The sequence below is a fragment of the Pseudorca crassidens genome, chromosome 8 (genome assembly GCF_039906515.1).
Source record: "Pseudorca crassidens isolate mPseCra1 chromosome 8, mPseCra1.hap1, whole genome shotgun sequence".
Taxonomy (NCBI): Eukaryota; Metazoa; Chordata; class Mammalia; order Artiodactyla; family Delphinidae; genus Pseudorca; species Pseudorca crassidens.
The window spans coordinates 62,031,006-62,057,217 of NC_090303.1; the positions used below are offsets into that span (position 1 = coordinate 62,031,006).

A 26,212-nucleotide genomic window follows, 5' to 3' on the forward strand; every position below is an offset into this window, starting at 1 on the left:
TCATCATGAATTCTGAGCCTTCTTTCTTTCTTTCTTTTTTTTTTTTTTTTTTTGTGGTACGCGGACCTCTCACTGTTGTGGCCTCTCCTGTTGCGGAGCACAGGCTCCAGACACGCATGGCTCACGGGCCCAGCCGCTCCGCGGCGTGTGGGATCTTCCCGGACCAGGGCACTAACCCGTGTCCCCTGCATCGGCAGGCGGACTCCCAACCACTGCGCCACCAGGGAAGCACTGAGTCTTATTTCTTGTTTATGGAAGTCTTTCCCAACCTTAAGATATAAAAGTATTCTTAATTGTTTTATAACAATTTTATAGATTGCATTATTACACATATGCCTTTAATCTATCTGAAATTTTATTTCTCTGTCTGATCTGAAATGATAGCTAACCTTATTTTTTTTCCAATGGGTGGACATCCACCCTCTCAGTTCTTTTTATTGAATAGGTCCTTCTTTCTCCATTACGTACAAATGCCACTTTATCGTAAACACTCAATGTACTCTACTTGTATTTAGTTCCAGACTTCCTACTCCATGTAACTAATCTATCTGGCTTTTCCTGTGGCAGGTTACTGTAAACTGGCAGCATGTTTTGATATCGGGTGTGCTCATATCCCCTTCCTTACTTTTTTCCCCTTCCAAATTTTCTCGCACATTTACTTTTTCAGATGGACTTTCAAATTTGTCAAGTTGCAAATTTGTCAAGTTGCAAAAAAAAGGCTGGTTGAGATTTTTATAGGAACTCCATTGAATTTATAAACAAATTTGGAGAAGTGGTTTTCTTAAAATATTGAGTCTTCCTTTCCAAGAATATGGCATGATTCTCCATTTATTCAGTCTTTCTCATAGAGTCATTTTTGACAGTTTTTTTTAGTTGTCTTGTTAGGTTTCCCTTTATGGTGTCTTTCCGTTTGTGCTCGTCCTGTGTCTAGGAATCGTTCTTTCGTTATATTTTCTAGTGGGTGTATTTGTGCTGGGACTTAGGGAAGCTATTAGTTTTTGTGTATTTTTTTCTTTTCTTGGTTACCTTTTGAAGCTCTTTTATTGGTTCTTATCCATTTTCAGTTGGTTCTCATGGAAAATTACATGATCTATAAATGGAAATACATTTTACTTTTCATTTCCAATATTTATACTGTTTATTCCTTGGTTTCTTTGAGGATGGTGTTTGCTATAGTTTTGGGGAGTTACTGTCTCTGAATTAGGAAAGTTTCTATTCTTTTCTTGTTTTAGTGTTTATTTTTTAAAAGTCAGGAATAGGTGTTGAATTTTATCAAATGTGTTTTGGAGACATTAGTTGATCATTCCCTTAGTGATGGATGTTTATAATATTCCAGTTTATCTTCATGATGAACAATGTTGCGGTGGATATATTTGTGCATACTCTTGAGTTATGTGTGAATACGCTTTAGAGTAAATCCCAGGAGTGGAATTTCTGGGACAAAGGATGTATACATTTAACATTTTCATGGATATCAAATTGCCCTCCACAGGCAGAGTACGAAAGTGCTCATTTCTTATGTTTTTGTTGATGTTTCCATTATTGAACTATTCACCAATCTTATGTGGGATAAAGGTAGTTCGTTGTTTTAATCTGTTAATGTAACAAATATTAGTAGATTTTTTTTGCATTCCTGACATAAAACCTTTATGGCCGTGATCTGTTTGTTCTTTTAATGCACTGCTAAATTCTATCTGTTAATATTTTGTTTATAGTTTTTACATTTGTTCTTTGTAAGTTCTCCGGTTTTAGGCGTGTGCGTGGGTGTGTGTGCGCGCACACACTTTCTGTCCTTGTCTAGGTTTTGTACTAGGGTTTTGTTAGCCTCATAGGTAATTTGGGAGGTTTTCTTTTTATTTGCTTTTAAATAATGAAGTAGTATGTAAATTACATCTTCCCTAAAGGTATTTTGAAACTGGCCAGTAAAATTATCTGGGCTGGTGCCTTTTAATGCATACGTCTTTGAGTACTTTTTAAATTTCTCCTGAGGTCATTGCTCTATTCTGATTTTCTACATGTTGATTTGATTTGATTAATTTATATTTTCCCATTTTGTTTGATTTTTTTTTCCTTGTGATGATTTAAAATATTCTGTACATCTGTTGTCCTCTTTCTCATCCCTAAATGTGCTTAATTGCATTTTCTCCTTTTGGACTAACATGTGCAGTTAACAGTATTTACTGTGCTAAATCCCGAGTACTGATTAGACACTGAGCACGCAGTAGAAAGCAGGACTGACAGAACCCTGCCCTCTGGAGGAGGCTTTACCATTCTACTTGATCTGTGAAAACGAGCAGAGCAAAACCAAAAAATTCTATTTTTATCGATCAAGTCTACTTTTTTTTTTTTGTATTTCTTTAATGAATTTTTTTTTTTTTTTTTTTTTTTTGCGGTACACGGGCCTCTCACCGCTGCGGCCTCTCCCGTTGCAGAGCACAGGCTCCGGACGCGCAGGCTCAGCGGCCATGGCTCGTGGGCCCAGGCGCTCCGCAGCATGTGGGATCTTCCCTGACCGGGGCACGAACCCGTGTCCCCTGCATCGGCAGGCGGACTCTCAACCACTGCGCCACCAGGGAAGCCCTCTTTAATGAATTTTTATCTTTAACTTCTTTCTTGTATAACTTAAATTTGTGGTACTCTTTCCCTAGATTTTGATTTGAATGGTTAATTATTCTATTTTCAATATTTATTATTTTTTATTAAGTTAGTGTTAGGCTCTCCGTTTCCTCCTTGAGCGCTGCTTTGCTACAGCCAGATGTTGCTGCGTAGTCGCCTTGTTTCTTTTCATTTGCTCCCCTCCCTCTTCCTTTCTCACCATACACACAGCTTCCCGCTTTGTTTAGAGAGCTTTTGTCTGAAGGTAAACGTTATTGCTATTCCCAGGCAGTCCTTTAATTAATAATACTTATATGGTTGTCCATTCTGGTTTTCCGTATTCAGTGACTCTGGACTTGGAGTTTCTCCAGAGGACAGCTCTCACCTCTGCGATAGCCTCTTCTCTCCTTGGCACTGTAGTTTTTCCATCACCCTGACACTGTTGGCTCTTTCTTTTCCAGAAATTGCTCCCTTTTCTGGCTCACTCATGATAATCTTTGCTATTTCTCAGTACTCTTATGGAATTCTTCTTCATCTCTCTCTCCTGTCATTTCAGTGATATGGAGGGAGGCTGGGGGGTGAATGAGTGTTCATGCTGCCATCTGAAGATTCTAAGCCTCGATGGGATCTTGACTGGACGGGAGGAGGGCCCTGCTGGGGGAGTAACAGACAGTGCAGAGGCCGGGGTGTGGAAAGTCTTTGCTCAGAACCATTTTCATCTGGTTTTTCTTTGCTTCTCAGGTTAACTTTGTGCTCTTCGTCGGCATCATTGTCATCCTCGTGCAGAAACTTCAGTCTCCAGACATGGGAGGCAATGAGTCCAGCATCTACTTGTAAGTACCATTAGGTGAATGCCATGGTCAAGTCCAACAGCTGTATGGGCCCTGCACACAGGACACAGGAGGAGAAGGCCTGGGTGTCGCTGACGGGTTACCCTAGCACGGGCATTGGCAAGAATTCTTTTGGGTTAAAGTACCTTTAAAATATAGTTGCCCACCTCTCCTGCCGCCACCTTCCATCTCACCCTTCTTGCTTTGTGGTCAGGAACGTGACCATCTGGGTGTGTGTGCTGTGAGGCACTTCCGGCCCCGGGGAGGCAGGTTGGTGCCCTGTGATTGGCTGGAGGGGCCACATAGGCACAGGGAATCTGAGGACAGTCTCTGGCGTGGAAGCTGTATGTGTTGCGTCCTCAGTTTAAGGAGAGAGCAGGTTAGAAGGAGCTGAAGTGCTCTCGTGGCACCAGAGGGGGCTGGTCCGGCCTCCATCAGAGGCTGCAACCTGGGGCTCAGAACCTTGATGGGCTGCCCAGTGGACAAGTGGGACAGCAGAGAGACTCCAGCAGAGGGCTCCTCCACCCTGCCATGCTCCCGGAGAGAGGGAGAGGCAGGAACTGCTCAGGGATCAGCGCCAGATCCTTCCCTCAGGCTCCTTGAGGCTTCCCCAGGTCAGTGGAGATTGCCCCTGGTCTCTGTTCAGCCTGGGTACCTCTCCTGTGATAGCCCTTCCGCTGGGGGCAGGGGTTAGCCTAGGGCCTGGTTCCGTCAGGCTTGCTTCTCCCCGCGTGTAGGATGATTACATTGACCGCCCCTCCCCTCCTTCTTTTGGCTCTCCATTTATTGCCCTTTATTTTTTCATGTTTTGGCAAATGTTTACCAACCTTTGCTTATATGTGTATGTTATGTAGCTGGAAATTGTTCATCCACATAAGTCATAAAATCTTGGAGGCCCTGCGCTGATGGGCTGGTAGGGCCAGCTGTCTGCAAGTAACTGCCCCGGAGAGATCATTCCTGCCTTCTTCCCCAGGAGCCACAAAACAGGGCCCCACCGCTCCCCTCACCTTTTCTGGTCCAGTGTCAGAAACCACGTCCTTACGTCTGGCCTGCTTATCCTGCTTGAGGGTGGCTTGGTTCCCACGCTAGCAGTCATCTCGGGCCTCTGAAGCTGGTGGGTAGCAAAGTCGGCCTTGTCTATCCTTTGAGCTCTAAGCAACCATGGTTCCCCCAGCTCCTGCCCCACCTTGCTTCCTGGTAGGATCTGTTTCTTCTTCTGAGGTCCCTGGCACCTCTCCTCTGGGGCCTCTCCTAGCTTCCCCTCACTCTGCCTGTGCAGGGTCACACATGGTGACTCAGCTGCAGCCTGAGTAAGGACCCTCTATTGACCCCCGGACATACTTTACCAGCTTGGACATCCCTCCCCAGGCAGCAAGAACCCCAGGGTCTGGAGGGAGGGAAGTGTGGAGCCAGGGTTTTCAAGGTAAATTGTAGACTGGGAGCGGTAGAGTCTTGTCAGGCCTTCCTAATGCATAGGTAAGAACCATCTGTAATTAGCACAGGGTTTATACATTTAAGTACAAACGTTTAAAGAACCAGCTGCAGGCATGCCTCGTTTTATCACGCTTCACTTTACTGTGCTTCACAGATATCGCTTTTATTACAAATTAAAGGTTTGTGACAACCTTGTGTTGAACAAGTCTGTCAGCCCCGTTTTTCCAATAGCATTTGCTCACTTCGTGTCTCTGCATCACATTTTGGTAATTCTCGCAATATGTCAAACGTCTTCATTATTATAGTTGTGGTGATCTGTGATCAGTGATCTTTGTTACTACTACGACTCACTGAAGGCTCAGATGATTAGCATTTTTTAGCAATGAAGTGTTTTCAAATTAAGGTGTGTACATTTTTTTTTTAGACATTATGCTATTGCACACTTAACAGACTACAGGACAGTGTAAACATAACCCTTATATGCACTGGGAAATCACAGAATTGATGTGAGTTGCTTTATTGTAATATTTCGCTTTATTGCGGTATTCGCTTTATTGCTGTGGTCTGGAACTGAACCCACAATATCCCAGGGGTATGGCTGTAGTTGGTGTACTCTTTTTTTTTTTGCGGTACGCGGGCCTCTCACCGTTGTGGCCTCTCCCGTTGCGGAGCACAGGCTCCGGACGCGCAGGCTCAGCGGCCATGGCTCACGGGCCCAGCCGCTCCGCGGCATGTGGGATCTTCCCGGACCGGGGCACGAACCCGTGTCCCCTGCATCGGCAGGCGGACTCTCAACCACTGCGCCACCAGGGAAGCCCTGGTTTACTTTTATCGTGTAAAAAATCCCCCTCAAATCTCAGCATTTTTTTTTGAGAGAAATCTAAACTTGTGCTCGTCTCAAGCCCCAAAGATGAAACCTCAGGTGGATGTGGTCTGCAAGCCAGGTGGGAGGGCTGACACAGGACAAGGGATCAGCTTGATCCCATTAAATGCAGCATCATGCTTGAGCGTTTCTAGGGTCCAGGAGACCCTACTGGTGAAAGTGAGGGACATTCAAAGTGGCCATGCCGCGAAGAACTGCAGAGCATTTAAAAACACTTGCCATTCAGTACATGCACGTTTAATGCCCACACGGCAAATCTGGATTAAACATAATCCCCATTTTACAGCCAAGGGAACTAGTTATCAGTGAAGTTAGATGAATCCAGCAGGAAAGAGTGAGGCCATAGCCACAGTGCAGGCAGACCCTTGACTTCAAACTCGACTGCACCATCATTTCCACCATCATCTGCACCATCAGCACTTCTTGACCTTACAGACAAGAAGATAGTGTTAAACAAGGCTTCCTGGAAGAAGAGGCCCCAGTGGGTTCCAGCCTTGTAAAAAACTGCCCCACCTGGAGTGCTTTGAGCTGGGAGGTGTCTGCTGCAGGTGGGGAAGGGGGTAGACAATGGGGGGGATTAAAAAAGGGGCATGACATGGTAGGAGAGGGAGATTTCGGGGCTGCGTCCGAGTCCCCTTGGGTCAACAGAGTTATGTGTTGGGCTGATATCCTTTCATATCTGCCCACAACAGCTTTCCGGGTTTTTCCTCTGTTTCCAGAACAAATTTAAGCCTGGGCATCCCCAAGAAAGCCCGAGAGGACCCCCTGCCTGTGCCCTCAGACCAGCATTCACTCCCCTTCCTGTAGGTTGGTTCCAGCTGCTCAGATGATCAGGGTTTGTCCTCCTCCCTAGACCAAGACGGCGCTCCCGACCCAGCCGCAGAGGGACCTGTTGGGGGCTGGGGCTCCTGCAGCGAGACAGTGGCCCTGAGCCACCTCCATTCTCTCACTGGCTGGTAGGAGTGGCTGAGCTCAGGACTTGGGCAGTGGCCAGGCATGGAGTGTGGGCCTGGGTCGGGGCTAAGCCTGCGCTTAGGCTCGACTTGGTTTGGGGCAGAGGGTTTGGGCTCAGCCCCATTCTGGGGTCAGGGTTAGCCTGCCTTGTCTCGGGGACCAGAGTTTACCTCTGTGAGAAGCCAACTGCTTGAGAAACAGGAGGGTGAGGTTTCAGGGCAGACACTGATTGTGCTGAGAGCATCTCAGGCCTGGCCCTGCAGGGAGCTGGCTTTATTCCCAGTGCTCTCCCTGCTGCAAGATGGGCATTGGGAGCTGCCGCTTGGGTCTGGGGTCAGGGAGGGAAACCCCATCTGTATTTCCCTCAGGCATCCCACAGAGCAGGTCCCCACGGCACCTTGGGGTAAAGGAAGGAGAACAGACACCGTGATGTATTGGGTTGGCCAAAAAGTTTGTTCAGGTTTTTTCCGTAAGATGTTACCCGAACGAACTTTTTGGCCAACCCGATAGCATATAGCGCAGCAGGGCTGTGACCTACCCAGTGTCGGAGGGATGACGTTCGCCTCTGAAGACAGACTTTTCCATGTCTAGGCAGAAGTGCAGCCGGGAAGCTCTCAGCCCACAGCCTAAGGCTCCCAGTTCACATGGGGCTCTATCTTCTCCTTCCAAAGCACTCTCTCCCTTGTCTGGGAGCACCCTATCCTGACAGCTCCTGTTAGGGATTGGCAGTAAGGAATGTTTGCCCCCATTTTGCAGGTGGAGAAACTGAAGTCCAGAGAAGGAAAGTGGCAACACCTAAAATCAGCAAGTCAGTGGTCAAACAAAGCTTTGAGCTCAGGTGCCCTGACCCCCCCAGGTCAGGCCAGGGGCACTGAGGGCTGGCTGGTCCTCATTGGGGGGGCGGTGGGGGAGAAGGAGGGTGGGCAGGGAAACTCCAAGATCTGCTGAACTGGGCTGCTGGCTGGCGTACCAGTGTGGTGGGGAGTGCCTCCCTGGGGACTGGGCCGGGGCTCTGTGGGTACACAGCATCTTAGCACCAGGAGGGACCCTATGGAGAACGTTTAGCTCAGGTCACAACATTCTGTGGGCCTGCCGAGTGTCCAATGCTATGCTGACCGCTAGGAGCAGGGTGAAATAGACAGGGGTGCTGCCCACAAAGGGTTCCCCTGCAGGGCTCTCTGTCTAGCATCCTGGGGCTACAGCCCAGGCAGCCTTGCACGCAGAAGACACCGCAGCATTCGTGGAGTTTAGCTTGAGACCAAAGCAGGGTCAGAAGAAACCATGTGCTGCATCCCTGGGTTATAGATGGGCTAGAAATGGCTTTGACCTTCCTGCAGACACACAGCAAAGCCTTGGCAGAGTCAGGCCCGGGAGCCAGGGCTCCCTGACTTGCAGATGTGGGTGTGAGCCGTGCACCTGCTGTGGGGTTCTCCAAGCAGCCTCCGTCCGCTACCCTTGTCTGAGTTTCTTATCCTCCCTTGGATCCAAATGAGAACTGAGCTGATCAGCCAGCCTAGGTTTCTCTCTTCCTGTTGATTGCATTTCTTTTCTGTTTTTCACTAACAAGTGACTTTTCAGAGATTCTGACGTCTTTCTTTCTCATGCCTGTCTCTGGCTTTTCTGCCACCCCTTTTCCTTTTTGTTTCTTTTCACTGGATTCTTTTGAACAGTCATTGGAGGTTTGGGGAAAGGGGGTCTCAGAGGAGAACAGCTGAAGCTTTAGAGTTCGGGTGTGCAGGAAGTGACATCTGAGGTTTGGGCTCTTGGGCTCCTGGACCCTGATTTCTGTGATTTCCAGGCCAAGGTTGAGGGGTCAGGCCACTGGCTGTAGGAGAGAGTAGTCAACCTTTCAATCTGGGCAAGGTAGAGAATAAATTTGTAGACTAGAGTGGCTTCCATTCTTGAATACCCAATTAAGCTCTTCTAATTATTGAGGAAAACATACTTGTATGTGTCCATCTGTCTCTTTGTATGTGTACAAAACAGACCTTTGACATTCATTGAGGCACATGAAAAACTTCTCAAATACATGACTTCCTCACAACAGTGTTCCCGGAATTTTGATTTGCAGGTGGAGCACCTAGGGATTTTGTTAAAACGCAGATTCTGAGGCAGCAGGTCTGAGCCAGTCTCTGAAATTCTGCATTTCTAAGAAGCTCTCAGGTGGTACTGATACTGCTGGTCTGGGTAGCAGAGCATCATAACATCCGTCATCTGTATGATGGTTCACTAGTGCCCATCTCACAGTCTGGTGTGAATTGAAACATGTTGTTAATTAAAAGAGAGAACCACAGACATAACTGAGGCAAGGATGCTGGGTGGACCTCGGCTTGCCCCATCTTTGAAGTGTGTGATTCAGATGTTCGCCTCAGCAAAATGACGTGTCACTACATGTCAAGGACCTTCAGACTTACTCTTAAAAGAGTGGGAATCACAAATTATGAATCCATGAATGCCAAAGGTCTGGCCTTTTTGTGCGTATCTGTTCTTATTTGCATCCGACCCCCTCAGGTTGATCAGTTCGCCAGCAGCTACTAGGAGCTCCGCCACACGGTGCCTGAGGAGGGGGTGTGAAATGGGCACCTCTTCTGCAGTCTGATGAGATGACACGGCTCTTACTCCATTTCTTCCATGTTTGTCAGAGATGGAAACAAATGAGTTGTGCCGACCCAAGCACAAGCAGGTGGAAATTGAGCCTGAGACCTCTCTGAGGAGGCAGAGCTCTGTGCCTCGCCCAGTGCCAGGTAGAGCTGGACGGGCATCCTGGGCCCACCTGTGGGTGTCTCCTTAGGTGACTCGTTTCCGCAGGCAGCGGGGCAGAGCCCGAAAGATTCTCTCTCAGCCTTCAGCCCCTGCCCTCTGAACTTTTATCGAGAAGTCCAGCCAGCACTGTGCAGTGGAACTCTCGGCAGTGTTGGAAATGCCCCAGACCCGTGCTGTCCAGCCCAGGAACCACTGCTGCCTGTGGCTGTTGACCCCTTGTAGTGTGGCTCAGGCAACCCAAGAAGTGGATGTTTCACTGAATTTTAACTTACATGGTGGATGTGTCGTGTTTCATGGGTCTGCTCCATCCATCCCACCTCTGCTCCCCTTAGGCCCACACTGAGGTACCCGGGGGCTCAGTCAGAGGAAGGTGCGGGAGGGGGGGGGGAGGACCCGTGGGTGCTCCAGCTGGTTCTCACAAGCAGGTGTAGAAATGGCCTGATTCCAGGGCTGGGCCGGCGTGAGGTCCATGGCGTGAGTTTCCAGCTGCCCATCTTGCTGAGGGATCTCCGTCAAGGCCATGCTCTGTGCCTGGAGCTGACTCTGGAGACAGTTCCTGGTCCCCTGCGTGAGCCCCAGTCAGGCCCCACCTTCCAAACACATGTGTTCCCTCCCTCCCGAACCCCACCACCTGTCGGTTTCCCAGTGTGAGGGCTCGCGTGTGCCTGTGCGTCCGTGCACACACGTATATATGTAGAGGTGTGTATTTCTGCGTCCAGAGCTGACCACGTCTCGGCCCTTGGCTTCCTTCTTCTCCTCCACGTGACGCCCCGGCCCTGTCTCTCTCTACACCCTGGGCCTCTCTGCCCGCCCTGTGAGCCGTGTCGCCCTAGGTCCCACCTCAGTTCCTCGTTGCCCAGTGCCCGCAGCTGACAGTAATGCGCATCTTGTCACACCCAGCAGCTGCGTGCAGAAATGCTACTGCAGGCCACAGCGGGCTCAGCAGCACCCTTGCAAGATGTCAGAACTGTCCACCATTACTCTGTAAGTGTGCGTGGCGTGGCTGCGGCTGGGTGCTCTGGACGGGAGGGGGACGCATGCTGCTGCTGCCACCGCCCAGAGCTTGCGTCCGCCCAGGCTGGAGGAGAGCAGGGAGCGAGCCTGTGCCTCCAGCCCCAAGCCCTTGCCCAGCTCTTGCATGTTGACATCTGTGTGTCTTGTGAGTTCTCTGCAACCTCGTGACCTGGGACGGGAGGGGAGGTTGCGGGCATGGGGCTGTGGCCACTGTGGAGCAGGTGGGGTGCGGCCGGTGCAGAGCAGGAAGCAGCTTTGAAGCCTCTGCCGCTGCCGCTGTCGTGATGTGTGGTCTTCCGCAGATCCCCACGTCTCTGGGTTTCAATCTTTGCAACTGCCAGATTATTTCTAAGGGCCTTGAGCTTGAGTTCGTTTAGGCTGTCCTCCTGCAGGGGGCGGGACCCTCACCCCACGCACCTCACTCCCACCGAACGTGCTGAGTGGCTGACTCCCCACACAAGCCTATTAGGTGGGTACTTGTATTATCCTCATTTTACAGGTGAGGAAACTGAAGCGCAGAGAGGTGAAATGACTCGCCCAAGGCCACACGGTTGGCAGGGTGAGGATTTGAACCCAGGGAGTCCTAAGCACTAGTCCCTGGGGCATCTCTTGCTGGAGCCTCAGCTCCAACTTGGACATCCCTTGAAGTGGGGGGGGGGGCACTGGAATTTGGGGGGCTCTGACCGTTGGAGCTCTTCTTTGTACTCTTTAGGCCTCTTCTGCCCGGTGATGCCTCCTTGGGGCAGGAAGACAGAGGCTAAGGCCTCTGTGCCGCGGTCTCTCTGGGTTAATCAGATCGTAGCGTTGAGTCAGTGACTCCTCAACGCGGGGTTCCAAGGTTCACACAATATGTTCCCATCCCAAGGCCTCCGAAGGACAGAGGTCCTCGGACTCTGAGACCTAGTGACTTCCTCACCTGCCTCCACTGTCCCATCTACCAAAAGGAGTCATGGGGGTGCCCTGGGTCCCTGGTAGAAGTCCCTGATTATTCCTGGGCTGCACTGGGGCCACAGGGGAGGGAAGGCGTTGCCCTTGGACTATACTGTGGGATGCCCTGCTGCCTTCGCCACATCTGCCTGGGGCCGGGAAGGGCCTGAAAGGTTGTGTTTCTCACGTACCAAACCCGTCCCATCCGCCACCACCACGGAAGCTGGAGAAGTTTGGCCTTTCGGTTTCCAGGGCACTTTTCAAACGTCAGGGGCAGATCCCTGGAAACAGATCCATTCTGGGGAGAGGAGGCAAGAAGGCAGGGACCGCGGCACATCCCAGGGCTGCCTTCCCTCCTCAGCTTCTTGAGTTAAGCTGCTCTTTTAAAGTAACCCCTTTAGGCAGGGTCACAGAGGCACCCGCAAGATGTCCACACGCCTGCGTTTCCAGGCCACTGTCCTCTTCTTTTTGGACTTTCATTCTCCAGCCAGCACTTCTCGCTGCCCTCTGGGTGCCTGGAGATGAGCATGAGCAGGGCTCTCAGGTCATGCTCAGTGTCAAGGGCTCCCAGGTGTTCGTCCCGGGCCCGTGTGGCCATCCCTTCATGGACACACACTTTCCGAGTGTGAGCCCTGTGCAGGGTGTGTGCTGGCCAGGGCAGATGACAGTTAAGTGAGGTCCCGTGCCTGCCTTCAGAGAGCCACATCCGAGAGAGGACAGACACATGAGAGGCTAGAGCACTCCCAAACTCAGCTGGGCTCCGAGTGGGAACCCCTCAGATCCTGTTGGCGCCCGCTCTGGTCCAGGCACCCCCAGGTCCTGTAGAATGGGCAGTCAGTGAGCACGGGGAGGATTGGTGGGCACTGGGCACTCGAGGGGCTGTTTCCTTCCGGGACTGAGCCTTGGTCCACCTGAAGGTCTCCCCAGGCTATTCCTTCCCCTTCCGCTGTGTCCCCTCCCCTGCTTTTCTTTCTTCCCCTTCCCCATCCTTTCCTTCTTGGTAGATGCTGGTCAGCCACGGGCATCACTCAGACTCCGTGGATTCTACTCCTGAAATCCGGAGGCCCCACGTTCAGTAGAACATTCTCTCCCAGAAAGGCTGGGATGGGAAAGAGGGAGGGAGGGGCACACGGCGTGACTGCCCCAAGTCAAACGGCCACCCCCGTACCCCGCTGCCCACCTGGTGGGCCGAGCTCTGCTAGGAGGGCCCAGGGGGAGGACTGCACCTGTCAGGCGGGGCTGGCTCTTCCAGGAGATCCAAAGGGAGCCAGTCTGCTGGGGTGGGCAGAGACGGGGTCCCCCCTTTTGGAGACCCTCTGGGAACCGCCCTCCCCCCGGAGCAGGACCCACAAAGAGCACGTCGCCATGCCTACTCTTGATGTTTTCCTGTGGCTTCTGTACCCCACCCTCTCAGACAAGAGCCCCTCCCCACTGGGCCCAGGAGCCAGTTGCAGTCAGAGGAACCTCAGAAGAGCTGGCCTCAGAGAGTACTGAGGTCCCTTGGGCCGTTTCTCCCTTGCCCGTTCTACTCCCACCTGAGCAGACAGCCTTTGCTCCCCCAGCTCAGTTTCCCAGGTGGCAGGTTCCTCCTGTTTATGCTCGGAGTCAGTAAATCCTTCCTAGGACCCCTCCCGTGTCTCTCCTTCTGTGGTCTACCCAGTGCTCCCCACCCGCCTCCCTGTCATCAGCGCCTCTCCGTCCCTCTCCACGAGCATGCCTGGCTAGCCCCAGACTCAGGAAAGCCGACGGTCTCTGTGGTTCCCGAGGGGCTGCTCTTTCCAGGCACGGGGAGCTGCTTTTCAGAGCAGGAGAATGCTTGTTTTGCTTGAGGACACCTCGTGTTGTCCTTCCAAATCCCATCCCAGGGTTTTGCCCTGACTTCACTTTTCCCAAAGGTTTCACACCTCCCAAAAAGGGTCTGTGTAAATCACACACTCACATGTGCATGTTTAGTGGTTGTACAGGATACCGGCATGGCCTAGAGGGATGGGTGCCCTGCAGACAGGGGGTTGTCTCCCCAGCACTTCCCAGGGAGTTCTGGAAGCCTGGGCTCTGTTGGCTGCCATCTCCCCCAGGCCCCACGCACCGGGAGAGAATCCTGAGGGAGCCCATGGATAGGGGCCCCAGCTCCGGGGGAGAGTAGGGGCTGGGACTGGGCTTCTCTGCCCTGCATGGCTCTGGCCCCAAGCCCTGGCAGCTCCCGGAGCAGAGGTTTTGCTCTTTCCCCACAGACGGCTCGCCCGGTCCACCCTGCTGCTCATCCCACTATTTGGAATCCACTACACGGTCTTTGCTTTCTCCCCAGAGGACGTCAGCAAGAGGGAGAGACTTGTGTTTGAGCTGGGGCTGGGCTCCTTCCAGGTAGGTGTGGTGTGTGTGGAGGGCAGAACTCATGGGGAGCCAGGGCCCTGGCCTCTCCCTTGCTGGTGGTTCTATGTCTTTAACCTATTCTGGGTTCCACCTCTGGAATAATAGGACTAGATTAGAAGGGAGCTGGGAGAGCCCACTAGGCTCCCACGAGAAGACACGCTGTTATTTTCTTGTTGCTGCTGCGTCTGGGTGTCCTGAGCCAGGCCTCCCTTGGGCAATCAAAGGCGGCAGCTCCCCGCCCCTCACCATCGGCCCCGGGGGTGGGCAGAGTGGCCTCAAGAGACCTCTCTGACTGCAGCCTGTAGAACGTGCACCCCGTGAGTGCTGGAGCTTTGTCTTACCCAAGTAAGACAGATCCCCAGCACAGGATCTGGTCACAGGGAGCTGAATGAGCTGAACGGGGGGATGAGCAAACAGATATGTAAATCAGTGATCCAGGGAATGAGAGAGCCAGAGACTAGTAAGTCCGTGCATGAAGGAATCAGTAAACGGGGCTGTAAATGAGTGAGTGAAGGGGTGAGTGAGCCAGTGCGAGGACGCGTAGTGAGTAAATGAAATAGTGGGCGCATGAGTGGGGCAGTGAAGGCGGTGGGTGGCTCCCTTGAAAGTCCCCAGGATAGAGCGCCTCTCCCTAGCCCAGCTGTTTAGAGGAGTATTTGACCTCGATGGTCGCAAAGTTATTCTGTGTATCTGACCGGACTCTCTCCCTTGCCCCATTTTAATTCAAAGCCATTTTACCTGTTCGGGTTCTTAGCCTGGGAAGGCTGGGAGGTTTGTTGACGAAGCCCCAGCCTGGGAGTCAGAGCCTGGGGTTCCTGTCTCAGCACAAGAATTCTGAATGCACAGAATATAAGTCAAGAATGTGTGTAGACGAGCCGAGCACCTACTCTGCCCCAGGCACTTCTGTGGTGTTCTGTGTGTTCTGCGTACGAGGGTGTCTGGCCGCGGGAGGGTGGAGTGGGGAGGTGGTGGTGGACACAGACAGGACTGCTCTGTCCTGTAGGACTGCTGCCCTCAGGGGGCCTGCGGGCTGGCTGGGGAGCCCAGAGAGCACTCTGGGGCGTGCAGGGAAGGCCTCCTCTAGAACGTGGGTTAGAGCTGGCCCTTGGGAATGGGAAGGATTTGACCAAGGGAATGTGAGATCCAAAGCCAGGGTTGTCAGTGGGAGGGAATGCCCCCGCCAGCCACTTGGCTTCATGGACGTGGCCAGCCTGGTGGAACGGAACTTTTCCCATCTTACCACGGATGCCCAGGCAGGTGCCCGCATTCAGATCATCTTAGTTTTCTGCTTCCTGGTGTCACTCGCTGCTCCTGCGGCCTCCCACACACCCCGGGTGGAGGGCTCCTTGCTGGCATTCTCAGGTTTTGTTTGTCTTCTCTCCCTAGGGCTTTGTGGTGGCTGTTCTCTACTGTTTTCTGAATGGGGAGGTAAGATCCTGGCCTTCTTAGCAGTGGAGGTCCAGCTTGCTGGGGAGCAGACAGGGCTGTGGCCTGCTGGGCGCACAGGGCTGATCCTCCCGACCTGGACTTGCCAGATTCCCAGCACCTACAGGAGGGGGCCGGCAGCTGTGCCGGCGTCTCCTGACGGCCTCCACCCTGTGCCAGATTCTCTCCCGCTTTGCCTGCTGTGCAGCTGAGGCCCAGCCTCCAGAGCCGAGCTCCCTCCATAAAGGCACCAACTGTTGCGTGCAGACCCACCTGGGAGGGCTCTCACCATAAGACACACCTTAGTCAGGGCGAACCGAAAGTGAGGAAGGACAAAGCACAGGAAATGGTACATACAGTTTCTGAGGCTGGTGATGGGCAGGGGTGCTGAGTGGGGAGCTATCCAAAGCTCAGCCCTGCCCCCAGCAGGCCGGCCTGCCTGCCCAAACCCATCCCCTGTAAGAGCGGGACTTGAGGGACCCTGGGGAGCGGCTTGGAACCTTCTAGCAATGCTCCATTTCCAGGCCTGTTAGGGTGAGGCTTTCGAGCAGAGTGCGGAACAGAGATGCTGAGATGGGGATGGGGGCTGAATGGGCGGATGGCTTTGGAGAGCGGGCAGAAACCATTGCACCAAGTGCTTGGGCCTTGGCTGGGTGACCGCGGCAGGCTTCCTCCTCTTTTTGCATCTGAGAAATAAGAAGATTAGCTCAGACCACCTACAGAAGGGTCAGATAAGGGTAGATACGGAGAGGCAGACAGGGCCCTGCAGGGAGTGGCTGGGAGACACAAGAAGTCGGAGTACAAGTAGCTTGTCAGGACCGACGGTGGAAGTGGGAGCCGGAACTGGAGGTGGAGGGTGCCTGCACCGCACAAAAGTGCTGGCGAAGGGGGTGGGTATGTGGACGCTGAAACTGGGCATGCCCTGCGCGCGCCATGCTAAGAGCAACCTGAGGGTCTTGGCCCAGAAGGGTGCTTTATTTAGTGATCCTCAACCCTAACGGCGTATTGGAATCCCCTGGGAAGCTTTAAAACATATGGGTGCCCCACCCCAGAGATTGGGTATGGTCTGGGCATCTGGGTTTTTAAAGCTCTCCAGGCGATCCTCATCTGCAGCCGCTGTTAATGGGAGTGCCCGCCTGGGAGGGGCCCCAGGGCCGGCCGGCGGGCAGGTGAGGTGTGGGAGGGTGTCTGCCCAGAAGTGACCGCCCGAGTTGCCCCCCGCAGGTGCAGGCAGAGATCAAGCGGAAGTGGCGGAGCTGGAAGGTGAACCGCTACTTCACCATGGACTTCAAGCACCGGCACCCGTCCCTGGCCAGCAGCGGGGTGAACGGGGGCACCCAGCTCTCCATCCTGAGCAAAAGCAGCTCCCAGATCCGCATGTCTGGCCTCCCAGCCGACAACCTGGCCACCTGAGCCCACCCTGCCCCCTCCTCTCCTCGGAACAGCGGCTGGGGCTCCGGTGGGTGGGCGCCGGCCCACGCGTGCTGTGCCTCTTCTCTCCCTTCGGGCTGGCCCTGGGCTGGGAGCCCAGCTCCCCGAGGTGGGAGAAGGATGCAGGGCGCAGACGGGTATTTCCCCTCCCCGTTTTGGCGCTGGCCCCGCCCACCGTGGGCCCCTGGGCGTTGACCCCAGACATGTAAATACTCCTTAATTTTGGGAAAGTCGTCCCATCCCTCCCCCTCTACCTTGTGTCCCTGCTCACCTCAGGCAGGTCCCCAGCTCCACCCGACCCCGTCCCCACCAGCCTCAGTGATCGCCTGACCCTGTGTGGGAGGCCTTGTGAGCTGAGGCTGGTGACCTTGCTTTGGTGGATTCGGGGTGGGCCCTGCCTGACAGCCCCCCTGCAGTGTCTGACTCTCGGTATGGACTCTTTGAGTCTACTCGCCACCCTGTGGCTCTTTTCAGGCCTGGCCCAGTCCCCGAGGCTGCCAGAGGTCCAGCGTGGAGTGCTTTTCGGTGCAGGCGAGACCCATGCTCACCCAACATCTTGGTATCCAGGTGCCCAGTTCCTGGGTATCAGACAGTGGGAAAGCTCCAGGGCTCTTCCAGTCAGAGTCTTCAGTTTGGATGTGGGGCTAAGGCCAGAGAAAGTTCTGGTGCTTTTCATTTGGCCCAAGAAAAATTGCCAGGAGCCAGAAAAGTGGATGTGATTGGAATGGAGATGGAAAGAGTTTGGAGGGACCCATGGAAGAAGACCTTCACCACCTCCATTAGTTTACCCCTGACTCAAGGTAGGCGGGGGTTCATCTGGTAGCTTCCCTTCTGTGCCTCCTGTCCCCAGGCATCGGTTGCAGAACATTGAGAGATGGATGCCTCAGAGAAACTCTTCCCCAACTACGCTCACCATATAGAGCCCCTAAGCCCTCCCCCTCCCCCTCGAAGTCAAAGCCATGACTGGGATGAACCAGCCACCTTTCTGTGATATCAGTGAATCGCGAAGCACCTTACACCTCCACGTGCCCAGGGCCCAGGGCTCCCCTTCATCGCCCCCCCACCGCCCCAGACCACGAGGAGCCTCCGTCACCAGCTTTCTCTGGCTTGGGCTCAGCTAATGAAATTGGAGACCTCTGCAAAGACTTCCCTCTGTGCGCTTTAGACATGGAGTCAGCACGGATGCCGGGGTGTCGTAGGGTTTGGGAGGGGAAGCCACACCTGCCATGCTTGTTAGCAGGGGCTGCTGATGGGAGGAGTGGCTGCACCCAAACTCCTGTCCTGGCTGCCCAGCCACAAGTTACCAGACCACACCCTAAGAATTTAAACTGGGGCAGAACCAGGTTCAGGACAGGTGGAGGAAAGTGCTAGAATGCAGTGGCCCCTGTGCGGGGCCCCCCTCGTTTGTGTCAGCTTGTGGTGTTTCTGTCCAAGTGTGTGTGTGGGCTTGTTTGACGGGCACGTTCTGGAACACTTGGAGAGTTTGGGAGGATGGGGAATGTTGCTTTGCTTGGTTTTATAGAGAGGAAGAGGCCCAGGGGACGAAGGGACGTGTTCCTGGAGAGGCCTTCGAAGTGGCTGGAGAAGGGCCTAGTGCTTGGTTTACAGATAAGCTCCATGTGCAGGGAAGCACTGTGGACCCTGGGTCTTGGCTAAGCCAGAGGAGGGCAGGGCCTGCTTTCCCTGCTCCAGGCACACACGGCGACTCAGGCTGGCCATGGAGTGTGTGGCGGCCTTCCCACCCTACACCTACCTGCCTCATGATCCCCTTCCCTCTGTCTGGGAGCCACGTGTGTTACCTGAGGGGGTGTCCAGAGACACACAGTCTGCCCCAGCTGGGCTCAGACTGCTGAGATACTGGACACAGTGATCCCTGTTCTGGGCCTCAGTTTCCCCATTCATGACATGAGGCGACTTCTAGTGCTTCTCCAGGCTCTGTGCTTCAGTAATTCTCCAGTTCAAAGCCAGGGCGGGTAAAAGGGCACACATCATTGTTATGTGTATCATCTGCGGTTCTGAAACGTCTGTGTTTGTGTATGAGTGGAGGGAGGCTGGATGCTGTGTACTCTCCCTTTCTTAGAAATGGGACATCTGTCTCTTACATTTGGACACCACAGTGAGAGGGAAGGCTCAGGCCAGGGACGGCCGGACAGGGCATGATATGCAGACCCAGCTGTGTCCCGGCTGGGGCAGGGTGCCACGTCTGGGTGGGCAATGGCTACCCCCAGATCCTAGGAGCGGTACCCTGAGTTTGGACCCTGTTTCTTCATCCTCGCCCCCACCAGCAGGTCTGCTTCACTGTGGAAGAAGAGGGTTTGATCTTATACATATATCATCACAAAATAGCAAAAGCAAAATCTACCCCGAATCCCCATGCCGTGCTGCCCCCTGAGCTGTGGGCCTGCATCCTCGTAGAGGTTCCAGGTTCCTGTTGGTTGCTTTTTGTCTCTGAACAAATTATTGCCAGCCTTGTGAGCAGATGCGCCCGATGTATTTTGAATGCTCCAGGAGCTGTTCTTCAGGGTCACAGGCAGTGGGGGGACAGTATAAGGTCTGGGTACCACCCTTCCCTCTCTGACCTGCTTTTTCAAACCTGTAAAATGGGCAATAAGACTAGCTAGCTTTTATAGCCCACTGTATCTCGGAGATTCTCGTCTAGACATCAGCCATCTCCTGGGAATGGGCTCCAGGCAAGGATTGCAGTATTCACCTGGACCAGGAACAGGTAGGAAATCATGCTGAGTGAGGAGGGGCCGAAGGGCCTTGGGAACGGTTGGGCTGGAGAGGAGCAGTTATCTGACTCCATGTCTCTAGAAAGGGGTTGTTTTTGTGCTGTGCAATCCTAAGGGACAGAACTCACCCAGGGGAGGCAGTGTTCCCTTGGGATGAAGAAATCTCTCATCCTCTGTCATGACTGTGCTGTCAAGCAGTATCAAGAGAGAGACTCTAGCCCTGGGGGAAATGGGACTCCAAGACAAAGATGCTGAGCCTGTCAGGGAAACCGTGAGGGGTCGGAGTGTGGGAATCGGGGTTCAGGGGCTCTCTGGCGGTCCCCAGCACGACAGACTTCATGACTTCCCACCATGCCTGAGGCCAGGCCACGTTCTCTGTCTCAGTGGGCAGCTCCATGACCCTCCTTGACATATCCAGGGGCCTGCAGTGATTCCTTCTCTAACCCACACCCCTCCCTGAACCGGCTTCTCTAGGGCATAGGGCCAGAGAGCTGGAGCTGGGGCCCGAGCCTTGAAGTACCCTCAAGTCCGTTATCACCCACCTCCTTCATCTGACCCTCTCCCTTCCCGGAAGGAAAGCTACAAGAGGCTTCTTTGTAATTCTGTGAGTACCCTTGATCCACTCAAGGCCACTTCAGAGTGAAAGCAGGGAGCGCTTTGTCATCATAAGTTCCTACTTGGGCCCAGTGACTATGGATTCCTCTGGAGGAGCCCTGAGCAGGGAGCAGGGGACCTGGGTGTCTTCCAGTTTTGCCACTGAGCTGTTGTTTGGCCTGGACTCCTTCATGTATCTTTGGGGAAACTCACAAAGTACTAGAGCTGGGAGGAAACTTGGAGATCTGCAGGTCAAACCTCCCCATCGGGCTGATGAGAAGACACAGACAGGTGGGCTTAGCACAGTGCCTGCACCATCTGGGGACCCGGTATGCTTTACAAACCTGAATGGGGAAATGGCCTGCCAATATGTGCCCCCCTGCACGTGAGCCAGGACAAGACACCCAGTAAAGCTTCCGACCAGAAAATATTCAGCCTTGCGCAGGAGAAGGGCTCTGGTTACGGAGGTTGTCGGGACTCCAGACTGCAGGAGGGACAGTGGAGTCGGCGTGGTGAGGGGAGACCTGCGTTCTAGCCTCACTTGACCACCTGCTCTGTGCTCCAAGGCACAGGCACTCTCTGGGCCTCTGCTTCCTAATCTGAGAAATGGGTGGACATGATTTTCAGTCTGGCCCACGGGTCAGGGGCAAGGTTGAGGTGAGATGCCCTTGCATATGGAAGGGCTTTGGAAACTACACAGGTGTGAGCTGTTTACTGGGGTGAAGACCTCTGAAAGGGGGACCCCATGCTGTTTGTCAACTGCTTTGAGCCCTCCTGGGTTAACCTTGGCCCCATTTGCAAAACCACCAGCACTGGGGGGTGGAGGGGGAGGCCAGTGGGCGCTGATGGACACAGAATTCCACGTTTATTCCCATTAGTTGGGCGTTTGTTCTTCGGATAGAATGAGACTTCCATGTGGGTGATGTTAGTGTTTCCATGCCACCCCCATGGGAATCCTTCAAGAATCTGGGACACCCCTCAAGGGCTGTGTGCTCATTTTTCTCCTTTTCCTGAACTCAGTGTCCTGGGATGTGTCTGTGCTTGGCCATGTGTGTCTTGTCTTATGTCTGTCTTCTGTAGCTTTGCCCCTGTGAGGGCTGGAGTGGGGACGCCCCTGGCTTCCCAGACGTGGTCCAGGCTCGCTGTGGGAGCTGGGCCCACCTGGGTCTCATCTCCCACAATAAAGATAAGCCCCACAGACCTCACTGCTACTGCTGTGCTCACAACCTTGTCCGGGATTTTAAGAATGTCAAACTGCTATAGATGATTCAATAAATGTCTTATCATTTTTTCCTGGTGGCTGTAACTTGGCAGAAGTGGAGGGCAGGGAGGAGAGGAGGTGGAAGGGGAGGAAATCTGATCCCCCAGAGTAATCCAGTCTATAAGGTCCTGTAGCCTTTTCGAGAACGGTATGCGAATGGGCCTGCGTGACCTTAGAATGGACTTGGAAGAGTAAAGTCCTGACCTCAAAAGGACCTGCAAGGATCATGCAACCCGAGTGGAATCGAGGTCACTTGGATGTTCTGCGTTCCTAGAAATGGAAGCAGCTCACCTCATAGTCTTTGTTGCTTCATGGCCTTTATATTGTTTTATGAGAGTGGCCACTGGCTATCCCCAAAGCCTGCCTGCAGCGAGCATTTCATTCCACAGGTAACCACAGGCTCCCCTAATTCTTCTGGACATTCCGAGTCATCAGCCCCTGCCAGACCAGATAACCAATTCCAGGTAACCCCCATTTCCTTGAGGTTCTATTGATTTTCCACAACTTCCAATGCCCATATTTATATTAGAATTTTTAGTTGCTAGCTATAGAAGATCATTTTAGCTGATGAATCAGAAAGTAAGTTTAGAAGAGAGGATATTAGGCAGCTCATAGAATTCTTTTGAGGCTGGAGAAACCAGAAAAGGTGTCTCAAGCCTTATCATGTCATGGAACTGAGGCAAAGCTGTTGACTGCTGCTGCTACCAGTTCAGGGGTGTCTCTTCTGTGCCAGGGACCCAACCTCACAATTAACCACTTTTGAAAGCAAATAGCTTGGCTGTCTTTGTCACCAGCAAGCCCAATTCCACGTGCAGCCCCTTTCTTCCACTTGCTCACTTCTGAATCAAAGTCTCACATGAGTCCATCAGATTGACTGTGTTCTAGCTGCAATGAGGCTGGAAATTTAACCTTGGGGAGGTCAGGCTCCTACATCTGGAGAATTTCTAGATCGAACATTAGGGTTACAAAGTCCTGAAATAAATGCCTACCACCGCAGGCCTGAGGTCTACAGCAGTTGCAGAGCCAGCTCCCTTCGGTGTTCAGGTGGGCCACTCTGGGGAAGTCAAATCAACGGAAAGATGAATCCCAGCCCAACTGCACGGGATCCCTACAGGCAGCTAGACCACTCGCCAAAAGCTCCTAGGTATCCGGTGCGGGTGCTCCCCAGCTGGGAGGCTGCCTGAGATCACCCCTGCTCTTTCCTCTCCAGGTCCACCTCGTCTTCCACTCCTAAGGGAAATGATCAGGCTATGTCATATGACTTACCTGGCAGATATCTTGAGCTGCTTCCAAAATGGAACCTACCCTTGAAGGTTGAAAATCAGTCTCCTTGTGTGTCAGACTATGCTGACCGCTCGCCAAGATGACTTCCCTAGTGCTTAGAAAAATATTCTTACTGGTGTGACCATGATATATTGAGGTTCTATATGTTTCACTCGCAGAGAGAGGTCACACTCAACAAGCAAAGAGAACCAAAAGTAAATGGAAAGCCTTGAATTCCATCTCAGTCTTGAATTTCTTGGCAACTGTGAAGACCAACCAGAGACTTAGTTCAGATGAGCACCTGTTAAATCCTGTCTCCTCTATCCATTCGTCCCGACTAGTCAACTCTTCCAGCTCTCTTTTGTCCCAAGCCCCATAAAAGAATGCCTTCAACCTTGGTTATTTCTGGTGACGCTCTTTGCTCCAGGTGGTGTGAGCAATTCCTCTTGGGTACCCAGTGGTTCTCAGACTTTAGCATGCCTCAGAATCATCTGAGGGCTGGATACAATACAGATTGCTGGGCCCACCCTCAGAACTTCTGATGCAGGTCTGAGGTAAGGCATGCTGATCTGCAATTCTAAGAAGTTTCTAGGTACCGCTGCTCTTGATCTGCAGACAATGCTTTAGGAACCATTGTTCTAGACTTTCTACCCAAGGACACTGGCTGGGCATCACAGTCCCTTTTGGAGAACCTTGAGGCTTGACAATGATTAACTTCCCGGCATAGGGAGGACAAGCAGGGACATCAGCAACGTGAACTTTAATTGACTTTTCTTCCCAGGCCACTGTTTAGGGACAGGAAGCAGAAAGTTCCAGGAGAAAAGCAGCCCATGGATGTCATTTATTTTCAATCAGAGTAAGTAGAAGTCCATCTCTGAATCAAGTAGGATCCATTTCAGTGGGCTATAAAAGAAAAACCCCAATGAACAGTGACTTAAAGAAGACAGAAGTTAATTTTTCTCACATTGAAGAAGTCCAGAGGTAGGCACTCCAGAATTGGTATGGTGGCTGTATGGTCCCTCTAAGGACTCAGGCTTCTCCGTTTCTGCTCCTCCATCCTTAGCATGTGACTTCCTCTCTCAGGGTCACCTCGTGGTCCCAGAATGGCTCCCAGAGGTCTGAATGTCACCAGACTCAGGGGAAAGTGAGAGAAGGCAAAAGCTCCCTCCTAGTTTTTTAATTTTCTTTTTAGAAGAAGCCTCAGATCTGCTTACATCTCATTGGCCAACGGTTAATCACAAGGCTACACTTCAAGGCAGGTGATGTTATGCACCCTTAGTAAAAATAGAAGGGAGGATGGATACTGGCGGGCAAACGGTAGTTTGTGCCATAGTCTCAAAACCCCAAAGCTTTCAGGGTTTAGCTGACGGTCACTGAGCTCATCCACACTTGTGAAAACCCAGAGGCTAACTGATCCTACTGATGTCCCACTCTACAACTGGAAACAGACTGGGGGATGCAGTCTCCAACCTGGACCAAAGAATAACTCGAGATGGTTCCCAGTCAGAATTGAGGGAGCTGCTTATGTCCACCCACAGGGACCTACTCTGGTGTGAGGTGTGAGGTGTGAGGGCATGTTTGCCTCAGTTCCGGTTTCCTACATCTTTCTTGCGCCCTCATGACTGCATTTCCTGAGTGGATTCTGCTCCCTCGCAGCTGCTACATTATTTAATGTCTTTTTAATTTGGGGGATCATCAGAGTGGTGATGTAGTTCACTTTTTTTTTTTGGTCTTTTAATTTTTGTCAGTTGTCCTCAAGTGAACCCAACTTAGGTGCTTCTAAGCCTCCCAACTATCTTAGGCTGCCCCCTGCTGGATGCCTGTCACAGCCATTCTTCTGATCTGATCTTAGAGATGGCCTTTTTTCCCTGTCGTGGATGCAAGATTAAGGATTCCACGTGTGAAACTCAGCCACCAAGAGCTCTTCTAACTTTTAATATGTGGTATTGTATATGTTCATATGGAGATAGTTTTTCTTGAAATTGTCATTTCCTCTGTTTCTGTAAAGGACAGGCTTGGGGTGTAAATCCTTTTAGAAGGAGGATGGTGGCAATAGGGTTTGTACCTTTCATTTATTGATTCACCAAATGCTTGTTGAGCATCTGACTCTTCATTTAATGATTATTTCTTGAGTACCTACTATGTGCCAGAAACTGTTCTGTCCCTGGTGAGCACCGGTGATAAGGGCCCTGCTCTCAGGAGCTTACATCCCAAGTACAGAAGAAAAGAAATGCGCTGGTTTCAGATAGAGGAAAATGTTATGAAGAAAATAAAGCAGTTAGGACCCAGCCGAATCCAGTACGACCTCATGTTAGCCTATTACATCTTCAAAACCCCTTTTTCCAAATAAGGTCACATTGATAGGTACCTAGAGTTAGGACTTCAGTGTGTCTTTTTGGGGGTAGGGGCACAATTCAATGCACAACAAAGGGAAAGAAAGTCTGAAGCTTCGCTGGCTGAGCTGGCACACTGCTTTTGACTTAGATAATTTGGAAGAGATGTGGGTCAATGATGGATATGTGGGGCAAGAGAGGGTGACAGCCTGCTCTCACCCACAGTCACCTCCTGGCACCACCCATGTGTTTTGGTAAAAAAGCAAACACACCTCACCCTGGTCCTGGTATGGTCCTTTTTTGAGCATTTCTCACAGAAATTAACTGGCTCCTAAGAGTCCATTGCCTGCTAGATCATAGGCTGCACAGCAGAATCTAAATCCTTAGAGGGCCTCCGTCTTAGCCAGTGAAGCCGGATGAAATTCATTCAAGCAGGCTGAACACTGACCTCCTCTCACTCTGCAAACAACCCCAACTTTCAAAGAAACTGAGTGCCCATTTCAAAGCAGAAACAAAAGCAAACCCAAACCATCTTCCGATAGCCGTCTACACTCGTGAGTGCCAGAAGACTTGTATAAAACCATCATTTACATCTGTTCCAATTCACATAGACTCTCATGGGGTCTGGGAGTGAAGCCCCAGCTTTAGCTGGCTTCTCCCCAGCCAGCTCAACGGGAAGCATCTTTGTTCTGGCGCGCTCAGGGCTTTCTCCCAGGCCACCCCGCTCAGTCACTCTCCTCTCTCTTTGCCTTCCAGATAGCCCCTACCTCAGTCAATTATATTTTCACTGCCTTTCCTCTCTCACTCCAGGTCCCTCCTCTCTGCCCTTGATCTAGACTTGGGCATGGCTTGGCAGTCAGTGCTTTCCTTGAGTTGATATTCTTTTGGAGCTCACATCTTTCGAATTTCCCTGATGCTTGGGAATTGTCTGTGGTTTTCTCCTCAACCCCCTTTTCTTTAGACACTCCTTCCATTAGCAGAAGCATCTATTCCTATGCATTAAACATGATCTCAGTTGGTAATCCTGACTCTTCATCTCCAGGGACACTGGCACAGGCAGGGGCCAGTGCAGTAAGTACCATGAAGGGAGCTGAGTGAACTTGGCTCCAGCCCCACAGACAGTTCCAAGACACTGTACCTATTTGAGAGCAGATTGTGGCCAATTTATCTGATGTGAACAAAGGCAGATCTAGGTTTTATGGGGCCTGAAACATATAATTTTGGCGGAGGTACTCTTTAATAAAAAATGAAAAATTTAATATTCAAAATTAGGTGTCAAATGGATTTTTTTAGGATGAAAAAAGTTGATAACTATCATATTACAAAATCCAGAAAAATAACATAACATTTGTATTATGATAGTTTTAACCTACTTTTTGGCGGTACATTTTTTGATTCTATCT

At 51.9% G+C, this 26,212-nt stretch overlaps 1 protein-coding gene across 3 annotated transcripts in view; it reads left to right on the forward strand.

The window, feature by feature from the left end:
- ADCYAP1R1 (ADCYAP receptor type I) overlaps nt 1-21,244 on the forward strand; it is a 55,223-nt gene extending 33,979 nt beyond the window's left edge. The window contains exons 13-17 of one of the 3 annotated variants that reach the window (XM_067746660.1): nt 3,337-3,428; nt 10,363-10,443; nt 13,632-13,761; nt 15,157-15,198; nt 16,420-21,244. In XM_067746660.1, coding sequence (XP_067602761.1) covers nt 3,337-3,428; nt 10,363-10,443; nt 13,632-13,761; nt 15,157-15,198; nt 16,420-16,608 — 534 coding nt within the window. In that variant the 3' untranslated portion in view covers nt 16,609-21,244. Of the gene's footprint in view, nt 1-3,336; nt 3,429-10,359; nt 10,444-13,631; nt 13,762-15,156; nt 15,199-16,419 lie in introns of all 3 variants that reach the window. The other 2 variants (XM_067746659.1, XM_067746661.1) reach the window with 2 other exon arrangements.
- Nucleotides 21,245-26,212: the final 4,968 nt, after the last annotated feature.